Below are 18,570 nucleotides of genomic sequence, written 5' to 3'. Positions count from 1 at the left end.
AAAGAACTGAATCACACCTGTAAACAAATGGAATTGATAGACATATACAGAGTATTCCGCCAAACAACAACAGAATACACATTTTTCTCAGCAGTACATGAGTCATTCTCTAAAATAGACCATATATTAACTCATAGAACATATTTAAAGAAATGCAAAAGAGTTGAAATCATCCCCTGCATGTTATCAGATCATAGCACTATGAAATTAGTAATTAATGATAAAAGATACTGCAAAAATCCCATAAACACATGGAAAATGAATTAACACACTCTTGAGTAATCAGTGGGTCACAGAGGAAATTAAACAATACCTACAAACAAATGAAAACACAAATATAACTTGCCAGAATCCGTGGGATGCAATGAAAGCTGTCTTCAGAGGGAAATTTATTGCACTGAGTTCCCACATCAGGAAAACCAAACAAATACAAATAAATAACTTGATGCTACACCTCAAACAGCTAGAAAAAGAAGAGCAAGTCAAGCCCAAAGCCGAAAGAAGAGAGGACATTATAAAAATCAGAGCAGAAATTAATGCAATAGAGACTAAGAAAACAATACAAAGAATCAATGAGTCAAAGAGTTGGTTCTTTGAAAGAATAAATAAAATTGATAAGCCCCTAGCCAACCTTATTAAAAAAAGGAAAGAAAAAGCTCAAAGTCATGCAATAAGGAATGAAAAAGGTGACATCACTACAGACCCAACAGAAATACAGAAGATCATCAACACCTATATCAAAAACCTCTACTCTCAAAGGTTAGATAACACAGAAGAATTAGACAGATTTCCAGAAGAATATGAAGTACAAAAGCTAGGTCAAGAAGAAGTAAAACTGCTGAATAACCCAATTTCTATTCATGAAATCGAAAATGTAATTAAGTCATTACCTACAAAGTAGAGCCCAGGCCCAGATGGATTCACTGTAGAATTCTACAAGAAACACAAAGAGGACCTAATGCTGACACTCCTCAAACTCTTCAATGAAATTTAAAGGAAAGCAATCCTTCCTAAGTCATTCCTGGAAGCAAATATTACTCTAGTACCAAAACCTGAGAAAGACCCAACTGAAAAAGAGAACTAAAGACCAATCCCCCTAATGAACACAGATGCAAAGATCCTCAATAAAATATTGGCAAACAGGATGCAGCAAGTCATCAAGAAGATTATACACCATGACCAAGTGGGATTCATTCCAGGTATGCAGGGATGGTTCAATATATGTAAATCAATAAATATAATCCACCATATCAATAGAGTCAAAAGTAAGAATCATGTGATCATTTCTATAGATGCAGAAAAAGCTTTTGATAAGGTACAACATTCATTTATGATAAGAACTTACAGAAAATTGGAATAGATGGTCTTTACCTCAACATACTAAAGGCCATCTATGACAAACTAACAGCCAGTATCATACTAAATGGCCAAAAATTGAAGGCCTTTACTTTAAAATCAGGCACAAGACAAGGCTATCCCCTGTCACCACTCCTATTTAATATAGTGCTGGAAATACTAGCCAGAGCAATTAGACATGAAAAAAAAAAATAAAAGGCGTAAAGATAGGAAAAGAAGAAGTTAAACTATCACTATTTGCAGATGATATGATACTCTACATAGAAGACCCCCAAAACTCCATTGAAAGACTCCTAGATATAATAAATAAATTCAGCAATATGGCTGTATACAAAATCAATACTCAAAAATCAATAGCGTTCTTATATACTAACAACAAAATCACAGAGAGATAAATAAGAGAAGCCACACCCTTCACACTAGCAACCAAGAAAATGAAATATTTAGGAATTACTCTCATGAAAGAAGTGAAAGACCTATACAGGGAAAATTATAATACATTGAAAAATGAAATTGAAGATGATCTCAGGAAATGGAAAGACATCCCTTGCTCATGGATAGGAAGAATAAATATTGTGAAAACGGCCATTCTCCCAAAACTGTTATACAGATTCAATGCAATCCTGATAAAAATACCATCAACATACCTCATACATCTCGAGAAATCAATCCTAAAATTCATCTGGAACCAGAAAAGACCTAGAATAGCAATGACAGTTCTAAGCAGCAAAGGCAAGGCAGGAGGCATCACAATCCCTGATTGAAGTTATACTACAAAGCAACTGTAGTAAAATCAACATGGTACTCGAATCAAAACAGAGCTAAAGACCAATGGAATATATTAGAAGATACAAACACAACTACAAACACACTCAACCACCTCATCTTTGATAAAGGGTCCAAACAGGTTCACTGGAAGAATGACAGTCTCTTTAATAAATGGTGTTGCAAAAACTGGCTCTCCATATTCTGAAAACTAAAACTAGACCCATGCCTGTCACCATATACTAAAATAAAATCTAAATGGATCAAAGATCTAAATATTAAAACAGAAACACTAAATCTATTGGAAGACAAATTGGGTAAAAACCTTGAAGACATAGGGGTAGGTAGAGAATTCATGAACAAGACTCAAACCACACAGGAAATATTTCTCAGAGTCAATAACTGGGATCACATCTTATTAAAAAGTTTCTGCACATCGAAAGAAATCTGTAACATAGTAAAAGAAAACCCACAAACTGGGAAAAAAATCCTAGTGAACTGTCCCTCAGACAAAGGACTTCTGTCTAAAACATACAAAGAATTAATAAAAATCAGACCTCCAAAATTCAAAGACCCCATCCAAAAATGGTCATCGGAGATGAATAACCAATTTTCAGAAGAAGAAATACAAACGGCAAATAAATATATGAAAAAATGTTCAGCATCACTAGTCATTAGAAAAATGCAAATTAAAACCACACTGAGATTTCATCTCACTCCTGAAAGAATAGCCACGATCAAGAAAACCACCTATAACAAATGCTGGAGAGGCTGTGGGGAAAAAGAAACTCTCCTGCTCTGTTGGTGGGAGTGTAGACTGGTGCAACCATTGTGGAGGTCAGTCTGGAGATTTCTCAGAAAGCTGGGACTGGAAGCACCATTTGACCCAGGTATTCCACTCCAGGCATGTTCCCAGAAGAACTGAAAGCATCATACCACAGTGATATATGTGCACCCATGTTTATAGCAGCACAATTTGTAATATCCAGATCTTGGAAACAACGTAAGTGTCCATCAACTGAGGAATGGATAAAAAAGTTGTGGTATTTTTATACAATGAAGTACTACTGAGCTATAAAGAATGATCACATTGAGACATTTATAAGTAAATGGAAGCATTTCGAGACCATACTTATAAGTGAAATACATAAAACTCACCTGTATAAATACCGAATAGTTTCCCTAGTGTAAGAAACGATAAGAATACATGAAAGTACATGATAATCATGATTCCCAGTCACACTGGTTTGAAGTCATATAATGTTTTCACTCATTACTTGGAATGCTTTTAATTTGGGTGTTTTTATTTTATTGTCTGTGATACTACAAATGACTATTTTGAAGAGAATAAGAGAGTAATAGCTAGTGCTGATTTAATATCATCCTGTTTTGAAGCCCCGTCAAGTTTTTGTTCATTTGTTTCCATTGGTTCTAGCATGTGGTACCTTATTATATCTTAATGTAGGTGATAGTATAAGCAAGTTTTTTATAGACAAAGAGATAATATAGAAATTGATGTTTGGTTTCTGCTAGCTGGTTCTAAATTCCCTGCAACAATTTCATTCTCTTGAACGGTCTCACAGTGTCTTGATAAATTTGATGCTATAGTATACAAAGTTAGACTCAAATATTTCAAGGAAAGAGTCACTATGGTAACTACTATTAATGTCAAGCTATCTGGGGGTGAAACACAATGATGGTTAAATTTTTTGATTCTAACCGGTTTGTTATATTGATACATTATCTTTTTTATCTCAGTCTCCCCCCTTTTTCTTTCCTTTTTTTTAAAATTAATTTATTTCTTAGTATCTTTAACTAAGGGAAAATTAAATTTAAATTGTGCGATAAATTATAGTAATTTATTTTTTGTTTCCCTATTAACCTGATTTGATCCCCTGTAGTGTTCTCCATATCTAGTTCTGACTGATTTTATTATATTCTATTTTGCTTAATAGTAACAAGTTTGAGGGTATAGGCAACCATTTGGAAGGCAACCAGATATTCTATGACGCCCATTTTTATTTGACTATTATCTTCTTTGGAATCCTGTAAGCTCTCCAATGTGATTTTATTGCTCTTATGTACAGTTTTGTTCCGTTCTTTTATACTAGCTGATATAGGCTACTCTTTTTAGGATAACAAGAAGCATAATGGTAACCACTGTTGATCACCTAGTAATCCCCCCCTTTTTTTTTCATTTTATGCTATGTCCATCCTCCTAATCTAAATGGCTCTGTTTTGCTTTGTCACATTGGGTTTTTCTTTGGTCCATCTTGCTTTTTTTTTTTTTTTTTTTTTCATTTTTTGGCCTTATTTTTTCAAACTTTTTTCTTTTCCTCTTCAAAGAAAAAGTTAAAAAAACTGTGGAAGTAATGGAAACTAAAATGCGTGATTGTTAGTGTAAAAAAGAGAGGAAGGAAAGTGATCTCAAGGATATAACTGCAAATTTATTTAAATGTGTAGGAAAGAGAACCATATTGCTGAGTTTTTCTTCGATCATTGAGCAGAACTTACTGCAATCTCACTGTATTAATCTCCACTTTGTATGCTTTAATTTTGTAATCTGGACAGCAGTTTGTAAGTTGACAATGTGTGATCTATTAACTGGTGAACTCTTACTGTATGTTTTTTCTCTTGAAATTCTGTGTTACTTCTAGCCTTTTATTGTCTTGCTTCGTTTAGTTTTGTTTTTCTCTTTAAATAAAAAAAAACCTATTGGCTGAGCAAGGAATGGTGAAAATGCCTGTAATGCCTGTACTCAAGAGGCTGAGGCAGCAGGGTTCCTGGCAGTTCCAGACAAGCCTGCAACATATTCTGAGTTCAGCTCAGGCTACCATGACACAGGGAGACCCTGACTATAAAAGAAAATGAAAAAAATAGGAAAGGAAAGAAGAAATAAAATAAAATTCCTAGTGATTTTGTCCCTTGGTGTGCATCTGGGCAAGTTGTTTTAGTCTGTGGTCCTTTTCTTCCAGTGTAAAACCCTTTTGACTACTGTTACTTTATAGTACCTGGAAACTAGTATTTTGATGTCTCTACTTTTAATGTTCTTTCTATGGCTATAGGAAGACTCTTTGTACTTCCTTGTGAATTTTCATATTTTTTTTATGTTTCTAGGAAAATGGCACTGATACTTTGACAGGAATGGCACTGAAACATCTGGTTGCTCTGGGTAGCATGTACATTATAACATGAATTCTTCACGTCCCTCATCACAGTATGGCTTTTCTTCTATTAGTGCTCTTCTACTTATTGCATTCCAAGAAGATGTGAGTTTGCTTCAATTTCCCTAATCATTAGTTATTTTTGATTATTTGTGAAATGAATTGTGTTCTTTGTATTTGAGGCTACAATTTGTTTGTAGTATGTAGTAATGAATTGATTAGGCCATGTTGCTCAAGTATCCTGCAATTTAAGTGATTTGTGAATTTGTTCCATAAGGTTGTCAATGGAGTTTAAATTTCTTATATACAATGCTGCAACCTCAGGAGAGCTGCAACAACAATTAATTCTTCCTTGCTGATTTGGAAGGCTTTGCTTTCTCTTTCTGGATTAAATTCTATGGCCAGGACTTTGAGTAGTGTATGTTGAAAAGAGTTGCAAGCCTTGTCTCCTTCCTGACCCTAGAAGCTAAGCTTTCAGCTTGTCAGCCCCTGAGCACCATGACAAGCGTTGAGCTTGTCATGCTGTGCTGAGGTCCATTCCTCCTACTTATAGTCTATGAATGATTTTTATCATGAAAAAATGGTGAACTTTTGAGCTTCTCAAAGCTGTTTTTCCAAATCTCTTCAGGGGTTAGCTGTGCCTTATGCTGTGAATGTGGTAAGTGACACTTAATAGTTTGTGCGAGAGGGAACATTCTTGCACCACTAAGATTGAGCCCAGTGTTGATCATGTTGGTTAATTTTGAACATGCTGGTGAGTTAATGTGGCAAACATTTAGCTGAATACTTTTGTGTGTGTTCCTTAGGAATATTAGCCAACAGAGTGTTTTCATTTATTTTATTTTTAACACATTATTGTCTGGTTTCATTCTCAGGATGATTTGTCACTTAAAAGAAGTTGGTGGTGGTTTTTTCTTCAACTTGATTGAAGAATTGAAAAACAATCAGTATTTATTATTTATTATATACTGGATAAAATTCACCAGTGCACTTATTGTATCCTAGCTTTGTTGTTGTTATTAAGCAGCTGTGATGTTTACACATTGCCTGTGCTCCTTATTGCTCTGTTCATCAGACTGTTTCCTTCTGATGCATGTAGTTTGGGGACATCAATGGACACCACATATCCTTTAAGGGTCACGTTTCATTTTATTTACGGATGCTACCATTTACTTTTATATCTTCAAACTATCTCCATAATATATAATTTTGTGAGTAACTCCTTTCAGTTATGCAGTTTTTAATGCACACTCTTGCAGGGTTTGGTTACTGCTGGAGGAAACTGGGGCTGGTGAGGGCCTGGTCTCTTATTTAAGGCTTTGTATCCTGACCTGCCTGCAGTGACTCCATCTCGTGACCTTACACCCTGTAAACACCTGTCCTGCTCCATAGCTACGGTGAGTCCACATGTGGCAGTTCAGATTTTCACCTGGGTGGAAAACATTCAGTCAATTTGAGCTCTGTAACAGACTGACCTTCTCATACAGAGCTCCCCTGAGTGAGACAGGGGGCCTCAGACATGTAGGGAGGAGCTGAGGAACCATTCCAGCTCTCTCCTGTCCAGTGTGGAGTGTGTGACACTTTCGTTAGAACTCACTGATGGATGAGGCAGCCTGGACTGGGCCTGTTTTAGCCATGGTTCCTGCTAGGTGCCATGGTGTCCTGCACCTCTGCCTGGACCATCTCTCTGACTTCAGATCTCCACAGAGATCTGAGCAGACTCAGTCTTCCTCTACCAGGCTCTAACTCTATGCTGAGGATTCAGGTGAAATATCTGCAACCCTCAAATTCATCTTATATACATTTAACCTAGAAATTCCAATTCTAAGTGTCATTATAAAAAATGAGATTGATAGCCACCATATTCTCTTCTTAATCAGTTAAGGTGTGGACAGTTAGAAACCATGAATGTTCCACAGCACAGCTGCTGAGTTAATTATAAATGACAGCCACTGAAAATGCTGAAAGAAGGCCATGTCCTAGGCCATGTCCCTGATCTTTCCTGGAATTGAAGAAAGCTTGTGTCCTGGCTATTTCTCCACCCAGTAGTGAAGAGATGCAGGCCTTCACAGCAGGTGAGGACAGGAGAGAGGAGCTGGTCAGTGGCAGACCTCTCTTCCTGGGAGGGATGTCTTTGTGGTTTTTCCATGTTATGTTCCACTGCATTATTTATCATGCTCCACTCAATATTACTTCTCTCCTGTTTAATTCACTTAAGAATAAATAGTTGTTGTTTTCTTGAATACGTGAGTGGAAATGGATGACTTAATTTTCTTTATCTGTAATGTAGGATAAGCACATAGAAGAACATTCAAGCATCACTTTATAGATATATAAAATAAGGAGTCTTTTTATTCAGAAAGGCAATGCATCATTCACGACTAACTTTTAAACCCCCAACACATGAAGCCATGTGGATTCCGCTGTGGTGGCTGTCCTTCCCTTCCTACCTGAGAAGTCACTGTGCTCATCTGTGTCTGGTAGAGGACACCCAGAATCTTCTTCAGAGTCTCTTTTTCCAACGAGAAAGACTTGAATCTTCCTGTGCTCAGGCCACGCAGGGAGTGTGCAGCATGCAGAGGAGCCAGCACCTCCTGCCTTACACCGTTTTCTACCACCGCATCCATGCTGTAGCCCAGCACGCCCAATAAGGCAGAGCTACCAGGGTGCAGCAAAGACTCTGCCACCTCAGCCCCAGGGGCCTCAACTCCTGGGTCCTGGCCTCAGCCTCCACCAGGCTCCAGGCTCTGCCCTGGGTTGGACTTACATAGTGGGCCAGACACACCATCAGTGTCTTAGGGCTAAGTCCATTTTCCACAGTGACCCTTCCATCCTGCAAATTTTGATCCTTTCCTTTCTAAGTGAGGCTGAGGCACTGGAGACAAAACCCCACACATTGGCATTACTTTCTGTTTTTCTTTCTTTCCCCTTATTTTCTTCTTGCCTTTCTTTTTCTTCTTCTTCTTCTTCTTCTTCTTCTTCTTCTTCTTCTTCTTCTTCTTCTTCTTCTCCTTCTCCTTCTCCTTCTCCTTCTCCTTCTCCTCCTTCTCCTCCTTCTCCTCCTTCTCCTTCTCCTTCTCCTTCTCCTTCTCCTTCTCCTTCTCCTTCTCCTTCTCCTTCTTCTTCTTCTTCTTCTTCTTCTTCTTCTTCTTCTTCTTCTTCTTCTTCTTCATCTCTTCATCTTTGTCTTTATCCTTCTCTTGGACTTCTTTGTCTTTGACTTCTTTGTCTTCTTCTTGGTTTCTTTGTTGCTTTAAGCCTATATTTAGAGGTGCATTTTGACAAAAACCTTTCTTTGTCTTTTCACTTTCCAGTTAACTGAAGTTTTTACAGATCTCTACTGCAATTCTAACCCTGTGTTTGAATGCTCAGAATCCATTCTGTGGCTTGGTAGAATGAGGGAAGTAAAGCAGAAACTGAACTTGGGGAAGATTTTGTGCATTTTAGCATATTGTACAACAACACCTGACTCATGGCTTTTTACCTCGAAAATACGGATTTCAGCAGCAAGTGGGTCTGCCACAGACAAAATGAGTTTCTTGTAGGTGTTTCAAACAATCTCATTTCCCCTCAACTTGTGAAGCACATGGTATAGGTTTCTTATTGCCAAACTTTAAAATTTATTTCCAGTACATGAAAGGCTGGCACTGGTCCTGAAATCATGATGGAACTTTCTTGTAAACATATGGTCTGATCCACACCCTTCCCGACAGAAGCTAAGAGAGTCAGAGATGGCTGGCACAGATAGAAACACCTCAAGATTGTCAACTACCAGCCACAACAAGCAGGAACCACGTTGCCGAACTTTCATTGTTGGGTGATTGAATTGTGTGGTGGGTTTTGAACTAGGTTTTCGGAGGCAGCTCAGTAAATCTAGGATGCTGCCTGGATCCCCCTTCCTGCACTGCAATACAAACAGAAAGTCATGAATATGCATCATTTATTTGAAAATTTCTATTGCAGTTATGAAACCTGTATGCATGAGAGTCCACATCTCTGCCATAGCAGACCCACACACGTGTATTACCACCATATCTTGTAAAGGGTCAGTTTATTTATACAAAATGCAGAGTAATGTTCTCAGCCTTGATTTTCCAGACTGGTGCATTTCTTGAAGGGAAGTCATTTCTTGAAGGGAAGTCATCAGTCATTCTTGAAGGGAAGCTAAATGATTTAGTTTGAGTAAACTTCAAGTATATTGCTAATGCTTCTGTGTGATGTCCTCACTGCCAGACATGAGGAAGGCAATGAGTGGGATCTGCTGGAGGTTTAGCTCCAGAGGGACACACTTTGCACAGCTGTGTCAGGCAGGTCTCTCCATCATCTAACTGGCCACCCTGGTTTTGCCCAGTGCTGTCTCTGGCTTTGTGAGGTGCTGGATTGCAGTGGAGATGCCCAGTGTACTGGCTGGCCCTGGGGAAACCTTGTCATGCCATGAGTTTGTCATCCTTAGCCCTGCACCACTGTGGCCCTGGGGCCAGGGCAAGGTTCCCCCCAGCTGCAGTGAACATCATCGTCCAGACAGCTCTCCTTGTGCGTACTCTATGTGGAGCCTAGCAAGGGTCCCAGCTCATTCCTGCTTCAAAGAGTACTGTGAATCAAACTCTTGAAAATTTGGGCAGCATTCGGTGTGGAAGAAAACTCTATTCTTAGTCCTAGGAGTTCTGGGGAAGGCTGTTTAGAGCTCTGATGGGAGCTGTGAGATATGGCTGTGCTCTGCCCTTCCCATTGTTGTTCAGCACCTGCCTTAAAATGTGTCAGTGGATGGGGGAACAGCACATTTCAGGGATGTATGCCTGCATGAAACCAGTTTAGGAGGCTCAGTGTTTTGTGTGCTTGTTGGCCATGTCTGGTGATTCCCTTTGAGTTAGAAGAATTTGCCATTTCCTTCACAAAATGGACCCATTACTCACACTTGTAATAAAAACCATCTATCTGATTATTGGTTGTAAAGAAAGGTTTCCTGTTTTGGTTTTGGCATTATTGTTGTTTTTCAAATGCAATGAATCAGCCCTTTGTAGCTCCCTTTGTATCACTGAAATCATGGAAAACATTTTCAAAAATTAAAAGATTAGTACATGCACAATGGTCTCTACATTTTCCCTGTAGACTTTTTTTTCTCTTTAGGATTTTCTGTTCTTTCAAAGAGCAGTAGCAGCCAGTCTCCTCCAGAAATGTTTGGCCAAGCAGAATCTGATGCACTGATCGGAAAGACCCAGAGTACTCACTGGTAAGTGGTGGTAGTGTGGGCCACTGCAGCCCTTCCAGGGGGGAGAACTAACATTGTCTCCTGAGATCCACGCCATGTTGGAACATAGGACTCTGGGAAGCCAAGCCAGCACCTCCCCTCCCTGGTAAGCGGAGGCAGTGTGGCAGACTGCAGCCCTTCCAGGGTGTGAACTAGCAGTGTCTCCTGAAATCCAAGCTATGTTGGAACTGAGGACGATGTGAAAACAAATGATCATTCTGCCTCCTTGCTTAGCAATAGTGAACCTACTGCTACATGGCCAAGAGTCAAATACCCCCCTTCCCCTATCCTCCTTCCCCTCCTCCTCCCCGCCCATTAGCAAGTGGGAACCAGAAATCTGAGCATCTCCTGGGAGGTTGACCATAGCAAATAAGGGGGACTTCCTTCTACCATTTCTTTGAAGGCAAATATTTTTATTACTGTTTTGATCTTTTCTGATTAATGGTACTGCTCTATTCAATATTCTGTTTTGATAAGTTCTATAGTGTTCTATATTTCATCTCATTTTGACATACGGGATTGAAAGAACAACTATTATAAAGATGAGAAAATATACTGTGATACTATTACTATTGTTCCGGTAACCTGCTGTGAAGTTCTGTATCAATTTCACTGTACAATCTTAGTTGGCTTTATTCTGACTTGTTCTGTTGTATACTTTCAAAATAAAAAAAATTAAAAAAATAAAAAGAAAGACCCAGGGTAGTAAATCACAGTGAGAGAAAGGTCAGCACTGGGTGGGGACTAGCAGGAGAGAACAGGGGTATGGATGGGTCCAACACTGAGCAGAAATCTGGCACTCGACAGATTTGAAGATTGTACCAACTGACGATGTGCTTATGTGTGACTCAAATGAACATGTGGAAACTAATGAAATCTTAACTTAAAATTATCTTAGAATTTAATGTTTCAAAGAACTGTAGACTTAAGAGTAGAAAGGAAAACTGAGAGAAATAGAAGAGGTAAAGGGAAGGGGAAGCGAAGGGCAGGTGCTTTGCAGGACTTGAGCCCTGAGTGGAGCTCAGGACACCTGCCATGGAGCCAGTGACAGACCTGCCTTGGAATTCCACCAGACCAGTTATCTGCCCTTTATTTTCAGGTTGATCCCAGAGCTGTTGAGGTCATTGGATGTGGAGCTGGCACAAGATCTGTAAGTAGACCTTGAGCTCAGTCTGGTACCAGCCCTGCTTTAGAAAAATCCCCAACTGTCTTGCTCCTTGCAGGCCCTAAACCTCCCAGGGCCTCTCAGGGACAGCTCTGTGCACAAATGCACCCCAGGAAAACTTCCCATTCTCCCTCACCCCTCTCACTTCTGCATGCCTCTGTGTTGCAGGGGGCCCCAAGTCTGAGAGTCTTTCTCCCTCTAAAGTGCCCCGTGTCCTCCTCAGAAACCAACAGACGCAGGCCAATTCCTTCTCACTGCAGTTCTCATTTTCAGTGAGCTAGGCTTGGCCCAACTCAATCAGATTTGGTTGGGCTGGTTGTCGCATCTTCCTCAGCAGCACCTGCCAGGAGCCAAGAAGGGAAACTCTGATCCTGAGGAGGACAGGTGTAAGCAGCACTCCAGGTCTGGCCTCCCTCCCAAACTGCCCTCCCAGGTTATCCTGTGTGCTAACCATAATCAGCCCTCACTTGCTGTCAGAGGTCCCTGGACAGTGCTGTTACCACATGTCCTCCACTCTGTAGGAAGCCTGAAATGCAACTCCCTTTTCCACCCTTGTGGCCCATTGCCTCTGTGAGAAAGCAAGTGGAGTCTGCCGTGTAACTCTAATCATGGGTGCTCCACAGGGTGCTGCTCTATAACTATCTGAGAAGTGAGTGGACAGTGGGAGTGCATCCTGCCTGCCTTTCCTCCACCTTCAGTTCATATGCATCACCCCATTGTGTGTGCCTTTGTGAGTCTTGCTTTCCCCTATTTTATGTCCATATGTACAGAGGCCAAGAAGTTAGGCACATTCACCATAATGTGGGTGGTACATGGTCTGCTCTCCATGGTGCCTGTGTGGCCTTCATAACACAAGAGACCAGTGTTTGTATCTGCTCTGGTCATTGCAACATGATCAATACCTGGTACACTGATGATTTAAGGCACCCACCAGCTCCCTCCATGATGTCTGCGTGGAACTGGGTCAACTGGAATCCCCCAGAGATTCTTGCTCTGGATACCATGGAAGCACATGGAATGACTGCCCAGTGTCCTTCAGATTGTAGACAGCAACTCCACCCAAGTGATAGATCCTTGGCAGGAGGCAAAGCTTTCCCATGGGAAAGGAAAAACTTCAATGAAGCCAGAATCCCCAGTCTGAGAAGACCTAGTTTTAGACCCAACTTCTCCTTCCTACTTCCCTTGTCAACTTACAAAAGACACCATGCCTCTCAGGCCCTTTCCAGTGTGTCCCCCTGAGCTATGGAGGTCATATTGGCATCTGCTTCCTAGGGACATCATAAGAGGTGAGAGATGTCACTTGTAAATTTGTGGGCTGATGTCATGTGTACGCAGTGTACAGAATTAGAGGTGAAATCAATGAAAAGTTGGTAGGGAGGTGAATACATTGCACACAGCCCTAGATCCTTCTGTATGGTGGTGTGAATGACATTCACCTCCTGGACATGTTTGCCTGGTGTCATCATGAGGGGGCAGAAGTTCATCAGATCAGCCATCATTTTGTTCCCTAAGCATCTCAATTTCTTCTATGTATTGGTTCTGTGGCCTCAAGTCAGGACCTCGCACAGGCTAGGCAAGCAGTATGGATGCAGATGCACCCCCAAAACTACCAGCACTGTGCCGCATTCACACCTGTGTGAGTCACTACACCCATGGCCAGCGTGCTCAACTGCTGACAGCTCACCTTTTGATGGCCACCTCCTGAGTAGCCCATTCCTTGACCATGGGTCACAGGTAGTGAATTTTGTTCAACTTTGTATTAGCCAGTCTGAAATTTACCCCAGGTCCTCACACATGGTTGGCAAGTACTCTATCCTGAGCTCTCTCCCCAATTCCTTACTTGTTCTTAACAGAAAATGGCAGACGTGATGGGATGTTACTATCAAGGTTCACACATAAAATGCCTGTGACCAACCTCCTGATCTCTCGCTCCTCTGTTCTTCCTTCCTTTCTCTCTCTTTTGTTTTTTCTTCCTCTCTGTATCTCTATCTCTGCATATTCCCTGAGGAGAGGCTGACTCTTTGCAGAGAAAAAGGGTAAGAGACGGAGCAGACATCAGACCTCCATCTTAAACTTGTTCCTGACTATTAGCAAGAGAGAGAGCCTGAGAACAGATTCTGCCACAGATGTGCTTCCACTGATCCTGCAGCCTGATCAGGATAAACTATGGTGGATCCCCCAGCAGCACCTCCTGAATTCCTAACCCACAGAACCTGAGAGAATTGAAGTTTACCTGTTGTACCTAAGTTTACAGCCACACATTCATCAGTGGTCACTGATGTGCTATATCAGTTGTGAGGTTCTGCCCCCACACCTGTCCCTTGCCCACTCCTCCCTTCCCTTATTCTCACCAGGCCCGCTGTTCTCTCTTTTCATCCCTTTCTTGACTAAAAAAAATTTGAATTTGCATCTCTAAATTGTTGGTTCTCTGTCTTCTGTCACACAGACTCTGCTCTGTACAGCATTAGGGCCTGCATGTCTCAGGTTCAGGCATCAGTTCCATCTCAGTGAGGCTGCTCAGATCCCCCCATGTAGTGACCTTGGCCTCTGTGTGCCCTTGCTTTTTTGGGATTTAGCACTGGGTCTTTTCTTCCACTACATTCTGCTGTGGATTGTCCCTCTCCTCCAGCCTTCCAGCTTCTGGGTGGCCACTGACATATTGTACTTTTCTGTGTTGGTGCCAGCCTGTTTCAGCCCAGGAATAAGGTGAGAATTTGAGGCACAGAGATTGAATAGATCAGATCAATGTTCCTTTGAGCAACCCAGTGTGTGACCATGGCATCACTGTGTGTTCGTGTGTGTGTGTGTGTGTGTGTGTGTGTGTGCACACAATGTGTGTGTATCCCTTGGGATGCTGCTTGAAATCAGTCCCACATGTTTAGGCTCAGGTCCCAGGAGCTTGAGGGCTGTTTTTCTAATGCCTTTGGGAGTTGGCTGGGTCCTGTGCTAGAAGGCCTTTCTCCTTTGGACTTCTCCCCTATCCTCTTCACTCTGCTCATGTCCTGTGCCTAGGACCTGGCATTGTCCCTCTCTCGGCACTGGTTCTCAAATTTCCATTGGGAGTGGAATAACACACATAGTCCTTTACTGTGGAGATTCTAGCATGCTCAGGTGTGAGGCACTAGAGGGTCACATGGGGTTCTCTTCACCTGAGCACTGTCCCCATCCACACCTGCCTGTAATTTGATACCATCCCTACTAAGGTCCTCATCTTCAGGTTACCTTACATTGCCATTATCACATGCAGTCCATTGGGCAGGGCAAGTCCTGGACTTAGAACTCACCACTCGCTGTCACTGATGCCTTGCCCCAAGCCTGTGACACTTTATAGGCCCACTTGGTTCAAAGACCATGGGAAAACTTTCTATCATCCATCGAATTCAGGAGCTACACCTTAGCTCACACTGGGGCACCCACATGCTCAGCTATTTCTTTGTGGGAAACCCAGTGGCTGCTGAATCAGTGACCTAACCTCTTCTGCTGCCCAGGCCCCAGTGACATCAAGGTGTAGCCAAGACTTGGGGGAGTAACTTCATCCTGGAGCATGTATAGTGTGGAGCAACCAATCAGCTGGCCTCTGTGACGGCTGCAGGGGTTTACACCATGACACAGCAGATCTATGATTGAAGACCTCCGCCCCAGCCCCTGAGGAGTCATGGAGAGCTCTTAGATGCCCTCGATATTCGTGGTCTGGGCACAAGCCTAGTAGATTCTAGTTCTGGGCTGGTTTTTACTACCTGGAACCAGATGCCACTGCTGTTTCCCAGTGCTCATTTCTCCCATTTGTTTGCCTCCATGGCCATTATGTTTCTTTAATCATGTACACAAGGCCTCATTATTCTTAATCAGCCTGTGTTCAGGTGTCTCATTCTTTAACTGAATTACTGGGGAAAAATGTCATTTATAGGTGGTGGCATGCTGAGCCAGACTTTGTGCAAATTTACTCTGTCCAGAGCAGAGGACATAGGCAGCCATATTCATGACATTGTATGGAAAATAAAACACAGGGGAATTCAATGGACACCCTGCCTGCAACACTGTACTTTCTATTCTAGGCCGTAGACTTTACTTGGAGCACATAGTGCCTCACATTTTAATGGTTGTATTACAACTATAATACTTTTCTGAATTTTTCCTGTTAAGCACTCATAATTAAAATTAATAATTTATCATTGGAAATATCTAAAGAATAAACATGGGTGTGACACTCCCATGGTGCGGCTCTGTAACAAAAGAAAGTGTGTTAGTCTCGTTCATATGAAATAGATATGAAATGACCTACATGTAATTAAACGTGGAACAGTTTTGACGTGTATATGTCTATAAAGCCAGGAACATAATTAAGAAAACAAAGAATCCTAAGAATTACAAAAAATTCCTGAATTCTTTTTCTATGCCCTGCCAATAGTCCATGAATATGTGAATGAGAAATTGATGCAGTCTGTCTGGATTTTCCCTTCTCAGACAAGGTGAGATTAAATAGTTACAGCAGGGTAAGTCAGAGGAGAAACACAACTGCAGTGATGTGGAAAAGGTAGGACAGGTAAATTACAAGGACATAGGATGAGTGGTGGCCAGGATCTTGTAGGAAGGAAAAGAAAAGAAAATATATTTGTGTAGCAAGTTGATTGAAATGTTCTTGAAGAGGTGAAGGTTTCACAATATGGAGAATGCACCAAATGGTACCAAACTTGTCAATTGAAACAAGAATAAACCCTTAAATTTCATTTACAATGATTCTATCACTGTCAGCCCAGAACAGAATAATAATAAATAGAATAATAAGTAAATCTGGAAGAGAGGGGAATGGTAGGAGTGGGTCAAGAGCTGCCTGCAGGTAGAGGTCAAGAGATGACTTCTTCTGGGGAGTCACCAGGAGATCCAGCTCTGCAGCTGGTGGAGAAAGGAAAACATGTGCCTGCTCTTGCTGTGGGGACAGAGCTGGCGAGGGAGCTGCAGGTGGAGCTGGCAGGAGCTCTGCAGGTGCAAATTCAGCATACACTGGAATTGCCCTTGCTGTTGCAGGAGAAGAAAACATCACTGACTTTCCAGGGACTTCTCAGGGCCAAGGCTTCCCATTGCCTGTCAGAGGCAGCTGTGTGCATGAACACAGCTCCCAGACTGCATCCCCACACTGTCTGCTGAGGGGATCATGTTCCTGTGTCTCCTATCATCTGGGCACATTGCTGAGTTCAATAGCACATTCCACCCTTTCAAGGCCACAACCCACATCCAGGGCTCCTTACCCTATGACTTAGGCACCAGGGACTTAGGAGGCTCCAGATTGTCCATGAGAAGCTTGGCCTGGGAAGCCACCTTGGAGTTCAGCTCCAGTGAGGAGTCAAGGACAGGAGATGCAGACCTGAAGCAAACAGGGAGGTAGCAAAGCAAGAGGTCTGGCCTCTCTTCTAACACTACCTACACAGGTTACCTTAGGGAGGGGCACATGGGTCTCTAGCCTAGCAAGTTCAGTATCCACTCTCACCCTCTCCCAACTACAGTGTGGCAGTGTGGGCCTTGGGATCCCTGAGAGGCTGACAGAATGCTCCGTGGGAGGCAGTCCTTGCTTAGTGGTATGACACCACTCCCTTCTTTAGGGAAGTGTGACACAGTTTCTCCTTACTCTTCCCCACTGCAGGTCAGCTCAACAAAGGCAAAGGCTGATACCTGCCATGTCTTTGCACTCAAGGGCTCAGGGCTGGTGTTCCATGAATATCTGAGAATTGAGGAGTCATCGATGTCTATCCTGCCTTTCTGCAGTGTCTAGGTCAGGCAAAGATCTGCTGCTCAGTTCTCTTGGTCTCTGTGGAAGGCCTCCTACATGGTCTGTAACCTCTTCCAAAGGAGGCCTTGGACACAGAAAGACTTCCTTGAGGTGAACAATATCTTTTCTGCTGCCAATTCTGACTCTGTGGCCTTCAAAGAACATCAAAACTCAAAAGGGCAGTGGTTGCACCTGTTCTGTTTACAAGATCATGGACAGTACTCAGAAAAGTGTCTTCACACAGTGTGTCTTCATGTGTATTTTGGCTTGATGACACCCACCCACTTTCCTGTGATACCTGTGGGCCATGGACACTTTGCCATCCCTAAGAATTCCTGCCCTGAGCATACCTTGAAATCCCTAGAGTGACTCTCCTATCTCCTTTCCAAAGAACAGAACAGTTTTCCCCATGTGTGTGTGTCACTGAGGTGGGTGGAAGGTCATCCCTGGGAATCAGCACAGCCTCCTTAGCAGGTCTTCATGGGGCCAAGGCCACAGCTAATCCCTTGCCATGGAGTACCCATTTCATCTTAGTGACATTGCACTCTGGATCCACTCAGCACCCCACAGTTCAGGGTTGTAAACCAAGACTGAGGTGCTTGCACATGGCCAGGACTTCAATACACAGGTGGTCAAATCCCACAGGGCTGCTCAGGTGAGAACTTAACTTCCCTGTATCTGAACTAGTCCTGGACTCAGTGTCTCTAAGTGGCTCATGGTTGAGCCTAGGAATATGTGTTCTGGGCTTCCTCTTGTCTCTGTGCACCTCTGGCCACCTCTGTGTGCCAATGAGTCCTGACCTGGGTTGCTGACAGCTGGGTGTTTCCAGTTGAGCTTCCTGAAGCATCTGGACCAAGTGAACCATCTTCTCCATATGTTCCCACGTGGTTCCCTGACATGGGGTCCTGATGCTGGGGCCACTAGCCCTGGGAAAGCAGCGTAACATGTTCCTTGTTCACTCTCTTGAGCCAGTCATCTATGAAGGCCAACTATCACCAGATCACAGTGGCTGGTGACCAGAGCCTTCAGAGTTCTGTTTGGACTTGTCACCAAGGAAGTAAGGTCATGTCCTGCGGTCCACAGTTGAGGCTCCCCCTCTGATGCGTCC

General features: G+C 42.4%; 1 protein-coding gene across 1 annotated transcript in view; it reads left to right on the top strand.

The window, feature by feature from the left end:
* LOC134474916 (zinc finger protein 20-like) overlaps positions 1-18,570 on the top strand; it is a 148,476-nt gene that overhangs the window by 108,513 nt on the left and 21,393 nt on the right. The window contains exons 7-8 of the mRNA XM_063244002.1: positions 10,413-10,515; positions 11,633-11,683. Of these exons, the coding sequence (XP_063100072.1) occupies positions 10,413-10,515; positions 11,633-11,683 (154 nt within the window). The remainder of the gene's footprint in view (positions 1-10,412; positions 10,516-11,632; positions 11,684-18,570) is intronic.

Source organism: Cavia porcellus, unplaced genomic scaffold (genome assembly GCF_034190915.1).
Source record: "Cavia porcellus strain 051 isolate PalLab524CR breed Dunkin Hartley unplaced genomic scaffold, mCavPor4.1 scaffold_43, whole genome shotgun sequence".
Classification (NCBI taxonomy): Eukaryota; Metazoa; Chordata; class Mammalia; order Rodentia; family Caviidae; genus Cavia; species Cavia porcellus.
This window is presented reverse-complemented; position numbering and strand designations above follow the sequence as displayed.